Here is a 25,072-nt window from a genome sequence, read left to right as displayed (position 1 = left end):
ATATACCAAAAAATTCTGCCCGCAGATGGCACCAAACGAAATGAATTATTTATTATTAACGACACCGTAAAGTTGCATCTTTAAAGGTTATCTTGAAAGAGACTATGCTGCCCGCAGTACACCCGGTCTATTTCTCCTTTTCCGCTACATTTCTTCTGTGCCTGGTGTAATGAGGGTATTCTTTTCAGGCAAACGTATACCTATCATGCTTTCAAATGCTTACGCCATTTTAGAGATGATATACCCACTTTAATAGAACACGTTTGCTCTTAAAATACAATTAAACGTTAAAGGCAGAAAATACCAATGTCTAGTTTGCGTACATCATTTTCTGTTTCCTTGAGAAAAAATGGAAGCATCAATAATGAATTACAAATTTTTAAGTCTTTAATGATTCTTAATTGAAAATATTTTCAACTGTCCCAATATCATGCTGCATGGGTAAAATACCTGTATTTTAATGAATAATAACTTTGATGGAGGAGTTGATGAAGTCATTGTTCCGAGGAATAACCTTCCATTTAACATACTTTCGAAAGCTTCAAATTGACTTCCTATTTTATTTTTCACAGGAAAGGCATTCCTCAATAGTTTTGAGTATTTGGATGAAAATACCGATGAGTGGACCACATTTGTACCTAAGACCCCTTCAACAGTGATTCCTGATGATTTGAGGCCGGGGACCAAAGGCTCTTCGTCAGCGGAAGAAGATAATCATCCCAGAGTAAATGGAGAACAGAGTAATGGTATTAGCACGTAAAGGTGTGATTTTTTTAGTGGAGATGTTTGTGCAGATATGTATGAGATAATTATGAGATAGGACAATTTTTATTACTCTCCATATAAAAATTTACTTAGAATATGATCTAAGAAACATTTGTAATATGAGATGTTAATGATAGGGTTTATAAATCCTTTTTATTTTTGTAAAGCATATGAGAGCTGAATTTCAGTGGTACAGCACTCATGTTAAGAAAAGCCAATTACACAAATCACTTATTTTGTTATCAATGACAATTTTCCATGGTTTACTACACTGATCTTTTTCTTAATTTTTTTTTTGTACTTGGAGAGGACTCCTACACCGCCTTTGGAAACGAAGTTTACTTGACACCAAATTTTTTCAAATGTGAGATTTTTGTGTTGGTCAAGATTGGATAATAGTTGTTCACTCTTGATGTGGCTAGGTAGTTTTAACATGAGACAAAGTGGCTAGTGGTATGATACTCTTTTTTTTTATGTCCACCACAGCATTTTTTTTTGCAATAGTAAGTTCAATTGTAATATCTCTAACTGCATGAACCTTAAACAAAGGTCCTTTTCCCTACCTTGTATGTTTGTGTGTGAGCGTATGTTAATTAAGCGGTATTGAGGGAAGTGTATGGTGAACTTTTGGATGCACTTTCAAATAAAGACATTTTTACTACGCATTTGTTACTGAAAATTTTTAATTAAGTTCTTGCAGCTGTCGAAGTCTTTTGCGGTTATATTTTGAAGACCACCTGTCAAATGGTTTGACATTATTTTAGTATGCAAGAAATACTTCCATATTGTATGAAGGTCAATGGCCTAAGAAGTTAATTACATCTTGAGCCTTTGAATCTTGTTCTTGGACATTATTGTTATACTTTTTATACTGAAACAGCTTGTCTATTGTACTTCACATTGAAAGAAAGGAAATAAAAGGAGATGACAGTTGAGTTTTCTCATGTTAATTTAATTTGTTTTCATTATCCCAGTTATCCTATCACTCATTTTTCAGTTCAATTTGCCTGCTGTTCACACTCACAACTCGCATAGCTGTTAATCATGTTACAAACTTCATTCTTTCTATCTCTAAGGAAAACATGGCCTTGGCTGATACTTAAGCAGCCATTTCCTCACCTATTTCGTGCACTTGTCTTTCGCCAGCATGCAGAGCTGAAGATGCATTGCTCTTTGGAGTGAGGGAGACAATAGTGTTTGTGTTCCCTGCATTGACGTTGGTAGCTTTAATGGCTCTAAAAGCTTATAAGTTTTAATTAAGTTTCAGTGCTTCAAGTGTCTTTCCTTTCCTTGATCGTTGTTTTCAAGTTTTGTGAAGATATAATTATTATCTGGGCACTAAGAAGTAGGTTTTTCATTTAGAACACTTGTTAGTGCTGTCTAGCTACAATAATGGATGGGTAGCTGTAACAGACAATTGAAAAAAAGTCTTTCTAGTTTGATACATACAGCTGTTTAAAGACCCTTGTTTGCCATTTCTGCATGCTCCATGGCAAATGCAAGAGAGGGGAGGCGGCAAGGACCCTCCCAAAATGAGGAACATGTAGAAATCAGTACCCTAGTCTGAATTAATTTAATAAATCATGTGCCAGGGTATGGTCGTGGCATGCAGTGATACTTAATATGGATTATAATTGATATACATATAAATTTACTAAATATCATGGGGTGAATTTAAGAATGAAGCCCTCTGAAATGAGAATCTATGTACGAGGTGCATTCAATTTCTATTGCCTCCAAATTTTTTCTGACTGGCTACTTACCCTAAAACTATGAAACTGGTGTTACTTCTCGATGTAATCTCTCTGCAGACGTGCGTATTTTTAACAACATCGATGCCACGATTCCATGGCCTTTCCTAGCTGTTTTAATAATTGGAAAACTTAGAACTTGAATGTGCCACATATACCACTCAACCTGCTGTTCATGAATTTTTGTTGCTGGAATAAATTAGTTTGGGCTCATTCTTAGATTTTTGTGTAGATGACTAATTTTGTAATTAAAATTCAACTAAGAAAGAGAATTATTGGTCTTGTTCAGGGTAACAGGTGATTCATGCTTCCCGGCCAGTTGGCATCAATTTGATTCAATGACAGGATTAGCGACAAAAGTAGTTAGATGTGTGGATTTGATTCGGTGGGCAATTGTTGAGCGTTTGTGCAGTGGAATCATCGATATTCATGAGCTTCTCTTCTGTCAAATATTGCCTCATCACTACCACTAAGTTTCTAAATACATATATTCTTGAAATATAAAATTCAGTGAGAACCTACTAGGTGAGTATATTTTTAGGTTATGAATTGGATTGCTGTAATTTTGAAAGAGTGTGAGGGATTTTTGTTCAATTTACTTAATCCACTTAGTTATGCACCTTCCAAGAATGCATGCTAAACCTGGTTTAATAAAGAAACAATTGCATTCATTATGGTGTGCAGTTGATGATTAATTTTTAGATTTTCAGTATCAAATCCATTTTATCATATTCATGCTCATTCATGTAGCTTGCGATCAAAATTTTAAATACACAGATGGCAATAATTACAATAACATTTTGAAGATAACTGATTCGTCATCATCAGTCTGGGTACATGTATGACCTTGCATTAATTTTGATGCGAAACAGACGATAATTAATTTCGTCAAGATTTACATCATCCAGTTGAAGGTTTTGCAGTCTGTTTGATACTACAAATAAGCTTTTATTGGGGCTATCAAAGCCGAAACTGTCCACCCATTGAAGACGAACAGAATCCTGTGCCACGATCTCCGCTTCAGAGGGATCTCCATTACCAACTTGTGCTTCATGGGTCCAACGAGCAAAGCCATCTTTTGCCAGCAGACCAAAGTATAATGCCCCTGTGCTGTCTACAGCCATTCCATCGCCCTATTAATGGAATAAAATCAGAAACTTTACATTTTCAGATATGTCATTGCACATTTAGATATCCCTTGAACTCAGAAAATGATGAAATCAAAATAAAACAACCCAGGGGCTAAAAAAATTATATTGTACCTTGGATTTGAAATTACTTGAGTGGAGTGATTAGAATTACCGTGCAGAGATTGATGCATAAACTAGGTTCCTTAAAACAATATTAGCTTTCAGCTGGTTATGCCAAAAAATATTTCTGGATCCCCGACTGAATGTTATTGAGTGGAATAAAAATTATTACTCATGCTTTTCAGATAGTTATTTCCACATGGCAATTTATCCTGTGTACCTGAGATCTATTACTATTAATCACTTGGTCACAAGATTCTTCAGGTGGCTACTGATATGCCTGTTGTTCCACATGTAAATTTACTGGCACCTCATATTATGTATTCACCTAGAATTAAAGCCATATTACTTATGAAACCAGTGACCTGATTGATAATGATAGCCTTCAGCAGTCATTTATTTAGCTAAAGACAATAAAAAATTCAAAAATCATAATAACCTTTAAAAATTATAAATAATAGTCGTGGCAAAAGAGTTTTTTATTACACAAGATTTATTTTCACTTTAAGAAATCCTTATCTTGATTCTGTGTTATTACGAATGCTTCCAATGTTAAATTTTTTGTTTAGATATTTATTTAACTTTTAAATGAAAAAAAAAACTTTAAAAAAGTCATACCAATGCATAAAAAATAATTTAGGTTGCTTCATCACAGGTTAACCTTGGAGGCATCTCAATTTACTTATTTATTGCTATTTATTCCAAATTTTATGTTATTCAATTCAATAAATTTAATATAATTCATTATAATAACCTCCCAGTATGTTTTTGCATAAATTTTATTTGGTAAAAATGTTTAGATAAAGTGTAATACTGTGGCGTAGCCAGGAATTACGTTCGTGGGGGGGGGGATCAAAAATCTAGGGGGGAAATTTTTGAAAAACCGGGCACTAAGCGATGGGTTTTAAAATAATTTTAACACTTTTCATAATCGAAAAAACTTAATTTCTTAAAGAAACATTTTTTTGTAAATTCCTGATTTTTCGATATTTTGTTTTCTCTAATGAAGGACAATAATTGTGTTTTTGCATTTCGGGGGGGTCCGGATCCCCCCCCCCTTGCTACGACACTGGTGTAATATTTCTATGTGTATTTTTAATACCCCCAAAATCTTATTTAACAAAACTATTTCTAATGAAACATGACTGTGTGAAAATTCACCTTTGTAAAACATCGCGAGCAAGGAACGTAGGTGGACCACGACTAGAGCTGAAAGAGTAAAATTCAACTATTTTGGCCGTAATCTTGAAGAAAACAGATAGATCGGTATGGGGAAGGTGAAGTGGAGGGAGAGGAGGAGGAATGACGAAGTTCTGGACATGATGGGTGAGGAGAGAGAGCTTCTAGATGACATGCAGAGGCGACAGAAGATTTGGATCGAGCGAGTGCTGAGCAGGGAGGGAATATTGAAAAGAGTTTTTGAGGGGAGAATGTCGGGTGAAGCCTGAATCACAGGATCATTGTTCCTATCCTTAGCGAGGTACAGCTACAGCGATCGATCCAATGATGTCAGAAAAAATGGCCGCTTCACGCGATCATTTTCCGCGATGGCTCGAGGGATGGAAATCCCATACCCTTTTTCCATCACTCGTTGTGTCCCTTTTTTCGTCGCTGCAACCATCGCTGGCACCGTCCTCCAGCCATTTAGAAAGCACGCCCGCTAACAGCGAATGTAACCCCACACTTCGATTTTAATTCAACGACAGTTGTGAATTCGGTAAGTGACAGAACAAGCGATGGGAAAAGGTACTGTGGAAATCATCGTCAAATTCAGAAAATAATAGGTCGAGCGATCATTCATTTGGTTCCTGAAATGCTGTCGCTGGAGCTCAGAGGGATGGAAACAGGGAGGGATGGATGATCGTGTCATTCAAGCTTAAGCATAGGAAGGGAAAAAGGAGAAAAGGATTTTTTGATAGGATGAAAAAGAATGGGCCTTATTTTGAATAAAAAATTTGGGAGTGAAGATGGATATAGGCGATCGGTAAAATATCCCGCGACTTCACCAGTAAAATACTTTAATAATAACCAGGGGTGGTCTGGGATGATTGGGGGCCCTGAGCTGGGGCTCGTGACGGGGCCCTTCTACCCCCGGAAAAGTTTAGGGATAGACATTGCCAAAAATGGACTTAAACGCTATTCCGGCTCTTGAAAGCTACATACAAATTAATAAAGTTAGCAATATCGCAAGAAAAATCCTATGAAAATTGAGAATTTCACAGCTAATAAAATGTAAAAATGTATTAAGGTTCTATTATGTATTTAGTGAATTATTTCCTTGAAACTGCTTTGAAATCTATTTTTTAACTCAAAAATAACCTTTTCGAATAACCATTTCGTAAAATTATCATGCTCTAAATTTTATTATGACATATTTATATTAATTAGTTTTTATACAATTTTTTTTCACGGAGATTCACGGAGTATATAATCTTTTTTATCTTGTTATTGCGCCACTGTAAATTGGCAATGATTGCTGTATGTGGGTTTTTGAAATAAATAAATGGATTGTAAAGAAACCAACTAATGACAACGTAAAATTTTGTAACTGCAAAAAAATTTGGTTCAGGTAATCTGAGCCGTTTATTACACCTTTCATACATGATTCACGATAGACGCGAGCGTTGAGCAACACGGTGATTCCCCAAATCTCGGGGCCGTCGGCGATCGCCAACCTGGCCAAACCGACACTGTTGATAACCTAAATTTTCCTAAAAGGAGCACAACATGCACAACATCCGTTCCCCCAATAAGCAGTCACATGTCATTACTCACCTGAGAAATCCTCCGGCCTAAATCGATGACGGAGCTGCTGATCTCTGTGGGATCCGCAGGAGGATCTCTTAGTAGGGACGTGGGGAGCGTGTAGAGGTTGAAGCTGCCGAGGGGAGCGTAGAAGACCTTATCGGCACCCTCAGACAGGGAAGTCAGGGCTATGCCATCCACATTCGCCCTCAGCTTGGATCTGCGGCCGCCTACGATCGCCTCGGAGGCCGCGGGATCCACGTTCATGGATGCGGAGTCTGCCACGCGCCAAGCGCGGTCGCTGCCGAGGTGGTACACAACAATACCTCCACCTCCAGAGGCTGCAGATGGAAAAAATACATTAAAGCTTTACTGAGTTCGGTCAGCAAATGCAGGAAGGATTTTCGAGTCCTCCTCCAGCAGTGGCGTATCTATTGGGGGGGGGGGGGGGTTGAGGCTAAGGGGCTATAACCCCCCCCCAATCCATTGGGTCGAAACACGCACCAGATAAAATCAAAATTTTTGGAGGTTGCCACTTTGTTCAAAAGTATTTAGTTATATTTTCTGGTATATTTACCTACTTTATCGAATCGAAATACAAATTAGCTCTAAACTTAGGGCTTATTTTACACACTTTTGGTACGTTACAATCCAGTGGCAGATCAAATTTACACTAGATAGAATGGTAATTCTTTTCGGACACCAATTACTGCTGGGAGGGTACTTGCCCCCCTCCCCAATCTTACTGTCCCTATCCTGGATCCGCCACTGACCACCAGGTAATCGGCTGCATGTCTCCCGACAGTCTTGCTAGTGCAGCTGAGATGCTAATGTGACCAACTGAAACAAGTTTGAATTATGAGAGAGGGATAAACAGAACACGCCAGAACCAATCAGATTACACCTGTCCCATCTATAAAAGAACATATCCTGACCGTCAGTGTGGTGCATCAGTGCGCAGCCCAAACCATAGTAGTGAAGGAATGATGAAATTTTGAAAAATATGTATCATACTGAAAAGTACATATAGGCATGACGGTACATGATTTTAGCGAGAAATAATTCTTGGATTTGCTATTGTCCTATTTTGTATTGATTTTTACAGATATTAAATAAGGAATTTAATTCCCTGCAGACGTTTTTTCTTTTCCTTTGGTTGAATGTTTCCTTTCCAATTATAGGATTATAAGAAATTTGTGGAAACTAAAGGTAAGTAGTACTCCATTTTTTAATAATTTTTTCTACAATCCATTTACTTCATTAATTACGTTTTAAGTTCGAAATGCCTCCTAAAAATATTTAAAACTATTGTCTAGTTTTGACATTTAACAACTGCGTCTGCCTGTAGTTAATTTTTTAGTGCGAAAATTATGTGAAATGTATTTCCAGGCATGCTAGTTTTCAAAAATTTTCCCCAACGGGGGTAGAGGATCGCCACTTCAGGCTATCCCCCCCCAAAGCATAGTCCTAGTTATGCCACTGGCCTGGGTGAATATTAAGCGACTGGCCAACATATGTTTCATATCTAGAACAAGTTCACCCTTTTAAAGTACTCTCATGCACTCAGCACGCAAATATGTTTCTCATTTACTGAATTTTATTATTTTATGATCATCAATAATGAATTAAACCGATGACAACAATCATCTTTCTCAGTTTTTAAATTATTCACTTTAGGCGACCTGCCAAATTTTGTTCCTTTAGTCTCGCACGCACGGATCCAACGAGGGCAAAACAAACAAAGATCTAACACCACCAACTAAGATAAAAAGAGAAGCACCTCGTTTCGGTAAGCAATTTATGACACGAGACCGAAAGTGTCTCGCATCTTCTAAAGGATCTTAGCGGAGGGAATCCCTTGAAAGCCGAAGATAGCGCAGCGGGCTTTGACGTCGCTTGATGTACCCAAACCAAACTAATTCCGGATCTCGTGTCAGGCAAAATTCTACCCTACCCCAAATACATCGGTGAATCACACAGGAGACACAATATTTAGAGGTTAGATTATCAACATTAAAGCTTACACGGGAGTTCGTCGTGGATAGGTCAATGTCAATGTTCATTGATTCCAACGTTTCCCCACCGATTCTGGTCGTTTTAGCTAGGGAAATTCTTGGCAAAGTTTATTCAAAAATTGATACAAATATGTAAACAGTCCACCTCACGAATTCACCCCTCCTTCTTGCTTCAATCTCCTCTATTAGGTGCATTAATTTATGATTGCAATAATCCAGTCATTTTCCTCAACCGGCATCGGTTGGGAAATGTTGGGATCACCCGAAAATTGACTTAAATTAACTCTCCTAAATTCCCTTGTCAGGGGTGTAACGAGAGGGATTTCAGGGCATTTTCCCACGAGCCTAGGATGGTCCCGAGAAATCAAAGTTCTTTGAAATAATTATGGAAAAAATTTTTATTAACTTTTCAGCTTAAGAGTTTTTATATGTGATTTTGTTTAGGAAAAGTTTCTGTGATAGACAAACTACGGTTAACTTTTGGGAAAAAAACTGAAAAACCGCTTTCTGGCCAATTTAATTCCTCCTGTTACGGACCTCAGTTATTTAGACCGCAGAGTATGACATATGCTGGGACCCTTAGAGACATTGGGAGATAATTATGATTTGGAAAAGCATTCAAAGATATTTGGTGCACCTAATTTTTTTGTAACTTTCGTACAGATCAACGGCTGGCGTCCTATGGAGGCGGCTTGCGAGGTGGTATGTTGATGCAGACGTTGAGCCGCAGTTGTGCTGGAGGCTTTTCTCAAGAGCCGACTAATGTCATTGTCAGGCTTCTCTCCACCCTCCTTCCCTACACTTTCCTAAGGCGCAAAAAACTCAGCTGTCACTTAAAATGTTGTTAGGCTACAGCCTCGCTACGGTCTTTAAAAGTCTAATGATGATACTAACCTTTCACGGTCAATATACCGCGACCGTAAAAATTATCTCTGGTCAGGTCAGACGTACTAAACATATATGCAGGATGTGTTTTTGATAAACAGGCGGAAATTTCATTTCCGAGTTCCTTAATTACAATTAAAACAAAATTAAAAACAAAAACAAAATTAATCTGATTTAATCAACATAAAATCTGCGGAAATTTTTGGACTATACCGGACAAAGTGGTATGGACTGCTGAGAATATTATGCGACTAGCAGTCCAAGTTGTGCGCACAGCGCCACAGCCGGAGAGCAAAGCCCGAATTTTGAACACAAGGAGGTGTTCGCTCTAGACGAATTTAAGTACACCGGGACTAGCCACGGTGATAACTTTACGGGAGTGACCTACGCCAGGGGCACAGCTAGGAATTAAGGCTAGGGGGTTTAGGCGCAACTAGACCTGGCGTGTGTGGTATAACCGCCAGGATAAGCGGGAGGTGCGGGGGCTCTTCCCTAGAAATTTTTTAAGATAAATGGTTCAAAATGTTGAGTTTTATGGCATTCCGAGAGATATTTTAGTAATCCTTAGACTCTTCTATAAGTATATTAATCAAATGAAGTAAAATGGATAAAAATTACAAGTTTCTCTGAGCTCTGGGGGGGTTTTATCCCCCAAACCCCCCCCCCCTCGCTGCGCCACTGACATACGCAATGCACAAATTGGTCGCTCGGTCTCACCTGGGTCTCCCATGGCGTCCGATATGTAGGCATACCAGTCGGAGCCGTTCCCTCCGCCACTGACGTCGATCACCAGGTCGTTGAGGAAGCTGCGCGTGTGCGAGGCCACCTCATCGGGGAAGACGAAGGTGCGCAGCACGCGTCCATCCTCGTTGAGGTCGAGCAGCACCAGTTTGGGCGGACACGAGTTGTCCGGGGTCGGAGTGAAGAAGTTCCTCCTCCCCACGTCCAGAACCCACATCCTGCCCAGAGGGTCGATCTCCATGCTCTGCACGAACTGGATGGCGGAGCAGTTGCCCACCTCCTGCATCTCCCAGCAGGGGTAAGGGGTCAGGGGCGTGGAGAGAGGTCCTTTGACGTCTTCGCCCGCGGCGGCGGGGAACCAGTTGAGGGTCGCGGGGACGCCGGGAAGCCATCGAGGTACGGCGACGTACGCCCGGTCGCCCCAAATCTTAACGCCAACCTGCAACGGGAGGAATTCATTTATTTATTTAATAGTCAATTATTATTATCACGTCGTGAATAATAGCTATGGGAAAGTAAGCTTTCGATAAGAAGAGGGAGGTGATTGTAGCAATGTGGACCTTGAGCTTAGGAAGAGATTGGTGAAATATTGGTGGTGTGGAGTGATGTGTTGTAAGGATGCGAAATCTTTACACCTACCTGCAACGGGAGGAAGTCATTTAATTATTATTTAATAGTTAATTATAATTAAAATAGCTGCGGGAAAGGAAGCTTTTAACCCTTTCTAACCCACAGCGGTTTCTGGTAGAAATCAAATTTCAAGATTTCTTATTTGTTAAACTTGAAAATTTTGCACTCAATCATAATCATCGTGGCCGCTAAATATTTCATCATTAAACTTTACACCAAAAAAATAATACGTAGTTTAGATATTTCCTAAATAGAGCTAAAAATGTATACATTTTTGATGTTGCTCAGAAGCAACATTGGGTTATAATGGGTTAATAAGAGGAGAAAGGTGTTATGTAGCAGTGTGGACCTAGACCTAAGGAAGAGACTGGTTAAATGCTACGTGTGAAGTGTTGTGTTGTATGGGTGCGAAACATTGACTTTGGGAAGAAGAGAAAGGGGTTGAATTAACGCTTTTGATATGTGTCTGTGGAGGAGAAAATAAAGGGGAATTGGATCGGCCATATTTAAAGAGGGAAGGGGATTTGAAATGCAGCAGTCGAAGGAGCAATGGAAGTGGAAAAGAGAATAGGAATAAGAAGAAGACTGACGAAGTGACGTTAAAAAGGAAGTATTGGGAAAACAAAGAGGAGGCACGGGACAAGGACCCGGTGGATTCCTTAAGGCGCAGTAATTACGGGAGAAATATGATGGAGTGAAAATTTGTTAAAGCATTAATCCCTAGAGACCGAGCGATATATACTTGGAGCCAGTGGTGGATCCAGGATAGGGAAAGGGGGGACCTCCCAGAAGTAGTGGGGGTCCGAACAAAATAACTATTCTATCTGGCGCAAATTGGATACCCAAGGGTGCTTATTGCCCCTCTCTGGGTCTGCCCCTTGATTGCAGCTTATCAAAAGCGTGTAAAATAGGCCTTAAGTTTAGAGCTAATTCGTTTTTCAATTCGTTATAGTGGTTAAATTTACCAGAAAATGTAACTAAATACTTATGTACAAAATGGCAACCCCCAAAAATTTCGATTTTATCTAGTGTGTGTTTCGACCCAATTGGGGGCTTAATTCACCCCCTTCCCCCCGTTGTTCCGTGACTACTTGGGGCAGAGAAAGAAGGACGCAAGGAAGAATAACATCAGTGAACTGAAGGAACTTGCTTTGGAAAGGAAGGAATGGAGGACTTCAGCATACGAATGTTTGGATTGTAACATTATAAATGAATATGCCAGCTAATGTCAGATGTAGCTAAGACCACACCGGAATCGATGAGGAGGAAACTGTGTCGGATCTTAAACAGCCATACCACGAGTTGAAGGAAAATTGAAATCCTATGGAGTGACCGCCTAATAGGGATGATGCATGAAAGGTTTTTAGTAACGAATAACGATAATGATGAATAAATTAGTATTCCGTATAAAAATATGTGATTATCTGGAAGTTTTTAAACTTCAATTGCACGCATTAATGCCATTGGCAGGGGTATTGAAAATTCTGGTCGCAAGCCAAGGGGGAGAGGGGTATGTTTTTATAAATTCGAGCTCGAGTAGTTATGGGTTTAGTGCTTTCCGCGACGCCTCGATGGTATGCAGTACCGCTCAGCGGCAGTGCGTCTGAGGCCTGATATGCGTAGGCAAGTGGCTATGCGTAGACAAGGTATATTCATAAATTATTTTAAAACATTGTTTGCTGAGTTGGTGAAATAAAAACTAACGTTGGAGAGCCACCTTATAGATTACCATATTTTCAATTTTTCTAAATATTACCGGAAGGAGGGGCGGTCACATCCCTTCCTCTTAATCCACCACTGGGTAACACCGAGGTCTGACTCATCGTCACCTCATTTTTCCTCATCCACTAAGGCTGTTAATGAGTCATCATGACCATTAGCCAACAATAATAAGATTGCTTTGACGCAATTCTCTGCTCTGTTATCCTCCAGCCTTTTCATAGTGACGTATTTCTTCTCTTTAGAGAAAATAATCTCCCGAGAAAATAAATATGTCGATATTTTTCACAATTTCAGCTTCATAGAATAAGCTCCAGTCCGTACCGTTAGTGCCTGATTTTTTTCCACTTTCGGTGCATTTTAAACGGCTTCCAAAATTGCCCGCCGCCGCGTTCGCTGCGAGTTCATAGCGATCCATTTATTCTCTTAATTTTCAGTGGAATATTTGCAACCACGAGAAATGGCGCTGAAAAGTTACTAATTTAATAGATCACATAATCAAGAATATAAATTTCAGTTATCGGACTTAAAGGCCGTTTTACACGGGACACTTATTTGCGCAATAGCTGTCATATGTACGAAAGCGCAGTCAAAATCTCGTTGTGCAAAGCAATGAATTGTTAGAACTTATGCGTAAAGCCGCGTTTACACCGGATTTTCAAACAATATGTTTCAAACTTTTGTTTGAAAAGTTGTTTCAAACAAAAGTTTGAAATTTTTGTTTCATGGTCTTTATTTCCATGTTTCATGAAAATGTTTGAAACACTTTCGACCTTGATCACTACCCTGATGACAGCATGACGCGACGAGTGATCACGTGAGTGGTATTGGGGATGGAAGCGTGGAGGGGTAGTGGGGAAATGTTTCTGTTTCATGTTTCAACGGCACATAGTTACCGAAACAAGCGTTACGTACACGTATGGCAAACGTATTGGGTCGAAACTATTCCCTTTTATCCCCCTCCACTCAACTTCTGGGATCGAAACTTAACTATAAGTAGTGAAGTTTCAATTAATTTAGTTTCGTTCCCGGATCGAAACTAAACTCCTTGGTGATTATAATTTCGTGCAGGAACTTATTTAGACCTAGCTTTTGCTTCCCTCAAAATCGAAACGAAATTTTTATTTCTTTTATATTACATAACACTCTAAACGGCCTTTTACATCGGGGTTTTTGACATGTTAACAGTTTTAACTTGCACAAACTACCATGCCCTGGATTGGGGTAATATACCTAGGCGGGACTCGAACCCGCGACCTCCTGTTTGGCAGGCGAGGACTTAACCCTGCCGCCACCGAGGCCGGCAATTTCGTTTCGTTTCACTTCCCATCCCTGATTAAGAGGCCTTCTGAAGAATCCCCCAATGTAATATTCGTGGTTTTAATGCTCACACTGGTCCTGAAACTTTTTAACTGAAGTATGCCCGCGTTCTCTGCACAGCGGATAAGGAAGTGAGGTAGTTGGGTGTTTTCCACCTGGTGAATTGCGTCGCTTCTCCCTCGCGACTATTCCGCACGCACATGTTGGTCAAGGTCGTGCGGTCCGAGCGCCTCCGTTCATTTCGCATGGAACATTCTTCAAGAGATGTGACCTTCCATTTTCCTTCTGGCCAGCAGCGCTCGCAACAATCCCGTTTCTGAACACGCCACCAGCAAGACGTGGGTTCATTTCATTTTCCCCAAGATCATATCTCTTTTTACTATCATCAGGTCGCAGAATAAATACATAAACAAGAGATGAGAATCACTATGCTATAAAACCCACTCGCGACCAGTGACTGACTGTTTTATACAATTTTTGGGGCGAACGAGAGAGCGAGATACGACAAAAAGTCATAGAATCGATCACCTCTAAAAAAAGTCTGAAACCCTTGGAAAATTTGTCGAAGTACTACATTTTCTATCTATTACGGTTTTGCCAACTGCCTCTACTTTTTGAGGGCATCAGGGGGTCAAAACAGCGATGGTTATGAGGAATTTGAACATTGCGTAGAAGCTCGTCAATAGCACCTAAGCCATTGTGGCAGCCATTAGTCCACCCTTGGTAACATTCAGATAGCCTGAAAGACGAGAACTGTTTGGTATGCCTAGGATTCAATTTAAGTAGGCTAGATATCACCGAAAAACACGATCCCTAAGGAACAAAACTAAAATGGATAAAAATTGTAAGAACTGGCAGAGTGACCAGAGAAGGCCAGACCATTAAGAGGCCAGAGGGGTCAAGATGGCTGCACAGTTAATTAAGACCAGCATCGAAACCTCTCCTTATTCCACATTTTATCTCACGAGAAAAAAGTTCCTACGGACCGGGAATCGAACCAAGTACCTATAGAGTTTGTATTACTATATTGAATTATTATTAGTTGTGAAATTGAGCTTAATATTAATTACTTGAGCTTGAGTTTTGGCAATAAACGATTACATTCAACGCGTAGCGTATCCCTTGCGGGCTGATACGTATGTTGACTTGTGTCCTAGCGACTGGAGCTCCGCTATTTATTGTGAATATTGATTAAATGCAATTATGGGAGTGGAGAATCCAGTGTAGAGTACCCCAAGTGTATATCTCTCGGTCTTCCTTGGGAGATTAATATTTCAATTTTTCCCTCCATCATATTTATCACGTAATTTCTGCACGTTGTGGCATCCACCGGGTCCTTCTCCGGCGTAGTGGGCTTCACAAGGATCTTTCTCTTGTTCTCCGAGGAGAGGAGGTGAAAAGAAATAGGCAGCTAGCCATAAGAAGGAAGAATATTCATCACAGAGAAAATCGCTCGTTTCTTAATAACAGTTGAAATAAACACCCATGTGCGATACATAGAGGGTGCAATATAGGGAATAATACTCTAATGTCAACAATGGGCAGACTTGTAACAAGGTTACGCTATCAGGGTTTCGGCCCCCCCTCCGAATTTTTTCCCTTGTTGCGACCACCTCCGTTACATCAGCTGAGGAGAGCTTTAGCCTACGGACACCTACCCCCTGACACTCCATTTTTTTATATAGCTACATTTCATAAGGCCTGCCAATAGCCAAAAATGAATTTTACTTTCAGCGTTATCCAAAAGAACTATGTATTTGATTTTATGATATGTATGGCTTCCCAATGCGTGCGATTTGAAAAATATAAGGTCCGGATAGGCAACCCACATACCATGCAAGCTATGCCCAGAGCAATCTTCTGGCTACATGCCTGACAATAGGAGCAAAATCTGAAAATTAAGAATCCATTGGTATTTTGACCTGGGAGAAACGCTATTTCAATGGTGATCCCCTGTTAATTCCCATGGTTCCAATACTGGCGTTGTTTATCTACAAAATGTCTGTTTAAACGGTAAATAAGCTCGTACGAGTTAATGCCAAAATATATGAACGCGTGAATGAAACGCAAATGCACCGTGTAACCATCCAACTTGTGCGAACGCATTTTCAGAATATAGAACCTGTTCTAATTTGGTACATGCATTCGTACATACCCGTTCCCGTCCACCAATATCATTCATGCAGCCAGAGGTTAACACGTACGTGTTAATTTATCGTGTAAACAGGCCTCTGTATGTGAGAATTTTTGCCACATTATATTATTGGAGGAAAAATTTTTACAATTGAGATACAGATTAATGCTGACAAGAATTTACATTAAATTTTCAATGTGGTAGCCTAAGTCTAAAATACTCCACTGATAAAAAAAATCGAAAATACGCCCGTTTGACCTGCTATTTGCCTTTTTTGTCTTCTATTCACAACGACTTACACGTGTAAAACGCAAAATTATTCAAGCAATCAGACAGTCCAAGTCCAACTTTGGGAACAGATTTATTAAAATTCATGAAAATTATATTTCATATCTGTGATTACTTTCATAGCTTTTTTATGTAAATAAATTATGGAAGAATTTTTTTTTATGAATTACATAACTTGTGTATACATTGATCGTTGATAATACCTTTTCAAAATTGGTTATTTTCATCACCTCTGTATTGAGTATGCGGTTTATTCGATATTTTACCCTACACTCGCTCTCCAGCAACAAATGCTCATTTATTCAAAAGATCAATATATATTACATTGTTAAACTAAGTTATTGGTCAAGTGTATATGTATTTTTCAAGCAATAGCAAAATTTTATGGGGTGTTCCCGTTTGGGATCATGCTTGAAAATGCATTTACAATTTTTTTCGGGTTTTCTTTCGTAATATCTATTAATAATTGTAAAATTTGTAAAACCTTTAATAAAAATCAGTTGGCAAGTTAGTTCTGTCTTTAAAGGGTTAACTGGCACGTATTAATGTATCTTGTAAACAGGCCTAAAGAGTCAAAATCGGGCTCCAGAGATGAATCACCGAGTTATTTCAACCGTTGTCGTACTCACCATGGCATTGTTCTTAGGAATGTAGTCTCCTCGGGCAATGGCCCTATCCTTGGAGGCTTGGGATGGCCAAGCGTAGTCCAAGGCCTTCCAGGCGTACACTTCCTCCAGTTGGTCGTTGCCGACCTCCGCGTCCGTCTCCGTCGGGTTACAACGGAAGCCATTCACCGCTAGGACCAAGGTGAGAGCCGCAAATCTTATCCACCGCATCCCGTTCGCCATTTTGGATTATCTGCCCTGAATATCACAGAGGGAGAAAGTCAATGCAGATAAATACAGTGATCGCACAGAGAACCAAAAGTGCAATAGAGTGCCAACCGCAGAGGAGGGGCTGGGACATGGATAGAATGGATCAGATTGAATAGCACACCATACCTGGCAAAAATGCACGAAATGTTGATCTACTATGAGTTTATTTATTTAATAAACCGGTTACTATATGTTTATTATGAAAATCAATTGCTTACTAATTTGGATAAGTTAAAGCGGTCAATTTACAACTTCAATATTTAATTACTGTATTTCAAACAAGCAGGGTTGCATATTTTTTTCATGATACGAATATTTTTTTTATTTTCACGGTTCTCAGGGGGTTCAATACACCCTTATCCCCCCAAAATTACGCCACTGGTTCACTGTCTCTTTAGAAGAATATCAATATCACCTAAAGGGGAAGCATCACACCTGCTCAGTTAATTTTCTTCGTGACGTCTAACTTGTTAAAAAGTTAATCTTTCGTCTCCAAACTTTCAGATTCCATAAATTCAACCTTTTGAAACGTGTCCCGATGTCTTAAATACTAATTACATACGAATGAAAAATTTTACCTCGATTTAATCTTCATAATTGAGATACGGGCAAATTTGGGCAAAAGTATACTCAATGTTCCCTGAAAATTTGAAGATGCAAGCTTTAGTTTAAATGCTTCAAGAAAATATGCAAAACAGAACTGGTTGAGCGGGATTGATGCATTCCCTTAAATTCAGTTTCAGCTCCCAGTTTGAATAACTTTGGCATTTTTTACTTCAGCCAAATTCAGAGTGGTATAGCACTTTTCGTTTGTTCGTTTTTTTTCGATCGAAACAGATGCAAGTTTGTCAAAGAAATCTCGAACATTTCAGAGAGTGAGATTCGCCGAACATTCGCGGTAGGCCCCAACGATGGGATGGTACGGAAGCCCTAATTTGGAGGTAGGGATAATAGAAAAATGTAATCACTCTGAGACACAAGTAAGTCGTCAAGTTCTGGGGCATACGAATTATGTTCCAGCTATGGTCTTGCGCCAAATTCAGAATGGTATAGCAGATTTCGTTCGTTCGTTTTTTTCGATCGAAACAGATGCAAGTTTGACAAAGAAATCTCGAATATTTCAGAGAGTGCTATTAAAAAATATGACATTCATCCAAGTGAGAGGGGCCAACATTCTAAACCTGACTTCATTGTTATTATTACAGGAAATGGGAAAATTTAGAGATTAAAATGCTTTTAAACGGACTCAAATGAAATCCCGATTTTCCCTCTTCGTAAGCATTAAATTGAGTGGCCATTGAGCTTGCAATTCAAATGGACAACCAAAAAAATCGCTAATACTACGTGATCAATTCTCGGCTCCAATACCATGTCTTATCAAGGATACTACGTAGAGATGGTAACAACAGTCCGTCACGATGGAGCTTGATTGTTGTCGCCACTTCGGTCGCATTATAATCGGTAATGATAATATGATGGCTGTTAATTCATCCACAATAATATCGTGATAACACTTACTTATAACGCTTACAGAACTTAGTCACAACACTTAATCGTGAGGAATAGCACTGAAAAATTGATAATTTTTATGGATCACATCTTCACGAGCATTAAATTCGGATAAAATCCATGATTGGCGACTTATTTCTCCGCGAAATTCGGTTAGCTCTGCTGTCGGTGCGACGCGAGTGGCGACTTTTATAAACCCATTTAAGTGCGCGGTGGATGACAACACCTCTGGATAGTCGAAAATCGTTATATTCGCGGGTCAAGTCCGAAATAAATACAGGCCAAGAAGGTGATGTATTATGGTGGGTTATTAGACAGTTGAACACTTACAATAGCCGGTGACAGTGCAGTCTTCAGTGGTATCCGACCTTTCCAGTGACAAGATCGAGGTGTCGCGTCGTAGTGTCACGTCCGGAGAGGAGAGCTCGTTCAGTTGTGTCGTTTTTCGGAGGAAAGGATTCGTTTGAAAGTTTGAGCGTGGGAAATAGACTTGGAGGGGTGGGGGCAGAGAGGAGGGATGGGAGTGTGTGAATATTAAGGTGGGAAGCGAGGCATGTCTGTGGGAAAATTTTCATTTCGAGGAAAAATATTTTGTGTGCATTCCACAGATGTCACCTCTTGAATCATGTCTTTTGAATAGCGCTTGTGAAGCCCAAGGCCAAAAGTTGAATCCGCTGCACAGCATTGAGAGAAAATATTTTGTGTTCCCCACCAAAACCGCTCATTAAATTAAACATGCACTTGAAAATCTCTGGAGACCGCTTCAGATGAAAAAAATCTTTATCGCATAAGAATACTAAGATGACAATTTTTGTTCCGCATGCTTTTTAGCTTTTTTTGTTTTTTGTTTTCCGTAGGTTTACCCATGTGTCATTATTTAAAGAGCACGCATTGAAAAGGGGTAATAATTCTAAATTGATCAGCATGATCTACCATTAACTACTGTTAAAATGCAATTTTCTACAAATCCGGCATTAAACGATTATTAACTTCTGGTTAAAAATTGTCATGGCCATCGGATAGGAGAACGGAATAGAGAGCTTCGTCAAACTATTCCTAGGATTGTTGACTGATGATTAAATATATATCAACACCGATGTGATTCTTTGATAAGACATGATAATTCAGTCGAGGATATAAGGTAAAAATAAATTGGTTGAGGAATATCTTTGAAAAACAGCCAACATGTCTGTATTGTAACAAATGAAGATAAATTTGCACTGAATGACCTCAGCCCATGGCATGTGTAACTTATCATCAGAAAGTCAAACCCGCTGATGGATGTTTTGGGTACCGATTCAGTAGATGGATGTCAGTAGATTACAGATGATGAAATATTTAAAAACCATTCTAATCTTGTAAAATCTTAATAAGCTTGTCTCGTTGAACGAAGTGGATCACTAAAAGGCTGAAATTTGCCAGTATCGCTGCCAGATTTTACAGACCAATCACAATAATTACTTTACTCTGCTCTTGAGGTATCATGAGGCAAACGCATAAAATACTTACGATATGAAGCAAACCAATCCCCCCCACGTCTAAGTATAGTAGGTACAACGGTAATTGACTCAACATTATTAATAGTTGTTGGACAACCATATAAGCCGAAATTAGCTGGAAATGGTGGTTTCAGTCTAGGAAATCCCTTGTTACCCTCTAAACTCTCGAGTAGAGCTGTTTCCTCGCCGCAAATATATGCCCCAGCCCCTCTATGCAAATGAATGTCAAGTTTATACCCAGTACCACAAGCATTATCACCTATAAAACCAGCATCATAAGATTCATCTATAGCTCGTTGCACATTGGATGCTTCGTTATAAAATTCACCACGAATATATATATAGCAAGTATGTGCGTTAATAGCAAAACTGGCAAGCAAACAGCCTTCAAGCGATTTTAATATATTTAAGCAAGAATATTTAAGGAATCGAGAAATTATAAACGCTGGACCTTCTTTTATCGTGTCGTATTTTAGACGTATATGGGTATAATTTGTTTAATCACGATCTAATTACAAATTACCATAGTCATTCACTCACCTATGAAGAGAAGAATCATACATGTTGACGCAATTTCTTTATTTCATTAGTCACTAATGCATTTCGAGAGATATTCAAGTCGAAGATCAGTAGCTAGGCACAACGGTATTTGGAATTGTATTGAGATTTCAATTTATACATCTCTTCCACTTAAAATTTATCCAGTTTCACCGGATAGTTATCCGGTGAAACAAATATTAAATAAACCGGTTTCCAAGTCCCTTCCAACCTCTGTCAAAAAACGTCAGTTCAATAGCTAAATACGTCTTGGGGTTCTTTTTATGATAACCAAGGGATTGGATGGGTTAAATTTTAATTTTGAATACATGGAATAAGTCAATTTACCACCCTGTATGAAATTATAGCTGGACATTACCCTAGTATCACTAAGAAAGCCCTTAATAGGCCTTGGAAATAAAAGCATTCAAAGCTGAATATTACCGCTTTCCCGAAATTAATACGAGGCACTTTCGATCCAGTCGTCCTCATTCGAAAGTAAAGGTACCATTTCATTGAAGCGAGAAAATACATTAACCATTGGGGTTCAATGTCAAAACTTGGAACAAATTGTTAAGCTTTTCAATTCAATAAGACTACTCGGATACTACTTTAACGGGTGCAAATGAAGAATTCGGAGAAATAACAAAGCTAAATCGAACTAAAATATTCTGTAGGGAAGCGTTCCAAAAACTCATTCACATCAACTTAACTAAGCGTAATTTGAATTATTATGGGCCAGACATATTCTTTCAATCCCAGCACAAACCGCGTATCAATCACGAAATCAGTGTTAGAGGAATTGCGATAGTTTTTATAACTTTCCATAGACAAAATTATCCTCCATGCTACTGCACTAATTCCAAGAGAAATTTGAAATTCCCTCAAATAATGGCAATTGTAAGCTGAGGTGGGGCATTTTAATTTGTTTTCAAATAGCATACGCTCTTTCTAATTTTCTATTTCATTGTTACGGGAACTGAAGTTATTGTTAAATAGGTTTAAGAGTCTGAATCATACTGGATGATGATGACGAACGAAAAAAAATTGATTATCATCATCATCGAACGTAAACTTGCTTGGTCATTCCTGCTGCTGAACTTAATGGCCCAATTTAAGACAGGTATCCCTCGGAGGAAGGACGATGCACGAATTTTAATTGAGGATTAAAACCAGTGCTACAAAGGAGGTCGGGCACCGATGTCCCACGAACAGCCGAGGAGAGGCGGATACGAAGATGACGCGGGCTCGGGTCAGAATGTCTGTCGGCGAAACACGTACTTGCTCACCCCCACCTCCCTCTCAGCAGCATCCGGCCATCGTGCCATGAAAAACAAATTAATGACGATAGTTGAAATTTTGAAGAAAAAAAAATCTCCCCGACCACGAATCAATCCATTTGGTTATGTTCTTCTTTTTACGCGCTTTTTCATCTCTTGCTTTGTCTGTTTCATCGATTGAATCTTGTAGTTGATATTAACCGACTTCCGATGGTCAGATCGGCTTCAAATATTTCACACTTGCTTGCTTGATTATGATGACAATGTAATATTCACTAATCATACATTTGAAATTTTTTCCGTGGTTCTCTATTTAATTAACTAAAATTCCACATGAAATAATAGTTTAAAATTTTTCTCAATAGATACCAATAGTTATGAATTTTTTTCAAAAATTTATTTGACAACTCTGGTATAATCAATTGCATTATTCACCACTAAAAAGTAGAAAATAAAAATAAATTAAAAATACATGATCTTCCCATAAACAGTTCTAAATGCTTTAAAAGGTGAAAATTATCGATGGCTAAGTTCTAACAACACGTATATCAAAAATAGCAACTTTTCAGGAGAGCAAGAAAAACGATTAATTTCTTTTACTTGTACATTGAAATTAAAAACCAAAAGTTCATAAAACTGAAAAAGAAACATTCATTTGCAAACAAATATTTGGTTTTTGCTTGTATTTTACTTTTTTAATGTTATTACACTTTGTTTAAGATACCTGTCTCAAACCGGCCGAATTGGAGTTACGTATTGTTAGAACTGCCATCGATATGCTTTTCAGCCCTCGAATAATAATAAGGTGTAGTTGCTGATTAGGTTAAAATATTAATATTGCGTGACAATCCTTACCGTCCAGACTCTTCTAAACTCATTTCCAATAAATATAATCAGCACCCAAGCTTTTTACTCCGTGTGAAGAAGAGCTTATTTTTTTACTTTTTAGTGAATATATTGTTTTTTTTAATGCGTGTTTTTTTTTAACTTTTTAAAAATTTATTTTTATTTCCCATTCCCTCGAATGGAAAGGAAGGAGGAAGTGGAACGTGAAGGGCGAGTTGAAGGAAACTTCTTGCTGAGATACGGATGAGACAGAGTGTCTGTATGGAGCGAGTATGACATGGCGCGGGGACGATGGAGACGGTGTTAAGGCCGTTTTACACGGGGCACGGAATTGCGCAGGTTAGAACTGCATTAATTTCTAAAATGGCGTGGAATTGCGCGAATGCATGAACGAAATTAGAAGAGGGGCTATTTTGTCATCTCACGTCCACGCATTCTCGCATGTGTTCTGGCAATTTTACCGCTTTACAAGACGCAATTTTGACTGCGCCTTCGTACACACGTCAGATTGTGCAAGTACGTGACGAGTGTAAAAAGGCCTTTAGAGTGAAGAATTTTAGGTAAGATGGGAAGGAGAGAAAAGGGTTTATGGTTAGAATTGAAGCCCTATTTTATACTTACGGGGATGTTTCAAATTGGAAGGGGAAACAGGATGGGGTAGTTCGCGAAATACTCTTAACCGTAAACCGTTCTTAACCCTATCTTAACCGTTCGAATAACTTCAACGATAATATTCAATATGCAGCATGTTCCAATGCATAACAATTTTTTTCAAATAAGATAGAAAAACACGCCTTTTCCAGAAACAGTATAAAATGCACTGAAGAGTGAAAAATAAGCTTTTCAACACTCGGAAAATGAAGCATGGGGGCTGATTAGGTCATTTAGAAAGGAGTGCAGAACAGCCTCATACGTGAGAAAGCATTTTGGAAAGGAAATTTGAGGATGAAAAATGTATAAATAAAAAAATTAAAACATACCATGATAATGGAATTAGCAGTGCAATCAAACCACAGCTTGAAGGAAAAATATGAGGAGAAAGAACAAAAATACCAGGATATGGCCCGAGAAATCAAAAACAGATGTCAACAAAGAGTAGACGCAGTGATCCCATAGGTACTATCGAATAGAGACATTAGGTCTAAATCTCTAAAAATGGGCATTAATCAATTAAAAGTTAAAATAGGAAAGGCCGTCATATTAGACACATGTAGGCCTAGAGTGTTGAAATCCCTGTGTAGACTTTCGTGGTGTGTTGAAGATTCAGAGGAGAGGTTTACAGGAGGTTTGCACCGGTTATCAGTGGTGCCATGTTAACATAAGACATAATAGTCAAATAATACTTTTATCAATTTTGTTTCCTCCAAATTTCTAATATATACATTCGTAACCGAAACAAAACATTTTGTAATAAAATGCAAATTATAACTTGTAATAAAAAACACAAAGATTAATATTACACATCTAAAAAAAGTTTAGGAAAGTGCGTTCCGGGACTGCTAATTTTGCCATGGCGTCACTGCTGGTCCATTCTGTCCATCTTCGCCGGCATTACAGCTGGCTTCTTCTCACTTCATCGACCAGAAGAAGCAAGTGGCAATGTCGGCGAAACGGTCGTCTGAGAAGATGGACACACACACGATGCAAATCCCGCGAGCCTCTCCGCTGAATCTGTTCAGGCCGTTTCACACGAGGAACGTAATTACGTATGAGAACTGCATTAATTTCTCATCACGGCTCGCAACTGCGCGAATGCACAAACGAAATCAGAACGGGCTATTTTGCCATCTCGCTTGCGTTCCAGCAATTCACCACTTTACACGAAGCAATTTTGACTACGCCTTCGTACATACGTCGGATCGTGCAATTGCGTGCCCGTGTAAAATGGCCTTAACATATTCATGGGGCTTTTAGACTCTTTTCGAACGAACAGTAAATTGAGCCAATGTTTTGGCCTTATCCGACATTGGTATATTTCCAACGAAACTGGCTAAACAATAAATGCATCAATAATAAAAATATAGGATCGACTAACCTAATGAGAGATTAACCGTACCAGGTGAGCGTGGACCAATCACCAACGACGATCCGTGGAAGCCTCCTCCTCTCTCTCTCACTGTTGCACAGCAGGTCTCCGCGGCCGCGGCTTTCCCGATCGGAAGGAAGGAGTGGGATACATTCGCATTTGCAAGCGAGCTTTTCTTTTCCTCCCAAGAGTGATACCGCCCCCGCCTCCCGTTTTCTCCTGTCCAGCATCTCTTCTCCCCACCAACCCCTTCTCCT

At 39.1% G+C, this 25,072-nt stretch overlaps 2 protein-coding genes across 7 annotated transcripts in view; one reads left to right on the top strand and one right to left on the bottom strand.

Annotated features, from left to right (window-relative positions):
* Positions 1-1,715, top strand: part of LOC124156310 (influenza virus NS1A-binding protein homolog A-like) — a 156,919-nt gene extending 155,204 nt beyond the window's left edge. For all 4 annotated transcript variants that reach the window (XM_046530782.1, XM_046530784.1, XM_046530781.1 and 1 more), the window contains exon 13: positions 573-1,715. In XM_046530782.1, coding sequence (XP_046386738.1) covers positions 573-760 — 188 coding nt within the window. In that variant the 3' untranslated portion in view covers positions 761-1,715. The remainder of the gene's footprint in view (positions 1-572) is intronic.
* LOC124156311 (protein yellow-like) lies at positions 1,270-24,974 on the bottom strand. 3 transcript variants are annotated; one of them, XM_046530785.1, is made up of 5 exons: positions 24,825-24,974; positions 16,873-17,106; positions 10,129-10,591; positions 6,542-6,852; positions 1,270-3,649 (listed from the first exon to the last, which is right to left on the bottom strand). In XM_046530785.1, the coding sequence occupies exons 2-5, from the start codon at positions 17,089-17,091 to the stop codon at positions 3,341-3,343; spliced, it is 1,302 nt and encodes a 433-aa protein (XP_046386741.1). In that variant the 5' UTR covers positions 17,092-17,106; positions 24,825-24,974; the 3' UTR covers positions 1,270-3,340. The 3 variants fall into 3 exon arrangements, with proteins under 3 accessions (XP_046386741.1, XP_046386742.1, XP_046386743.1); XM_046530786.1 differs by having other exon boundaries at positions 24,846-24,974; XM_046530787.1 differs by lacking the exon at positions 24,825-24,974 and adding an exon at positions 18,958-19,066.
* Positions 24,975-25,072: the final 98 nt, after the last annotated feature.

Source organism: Ischnura elegans, chromosome 3 (assembly GCF_921293095.1).
Source record: "Ischnura elegans chromosome 3, ioIscEleg1.1, whole genome shotgun sequence".
Taxonomy (NCBI): Eukaryota; Metazoa; Arthropoda; class Insecta; order Odonata; family Coenagrionidae; genus Ischnura; species Ischnura elegans.
Note: the sequence above shows the minus strand (reverse complement) of the source record. Positions and strands in the feature narration are given on the sequence as shown.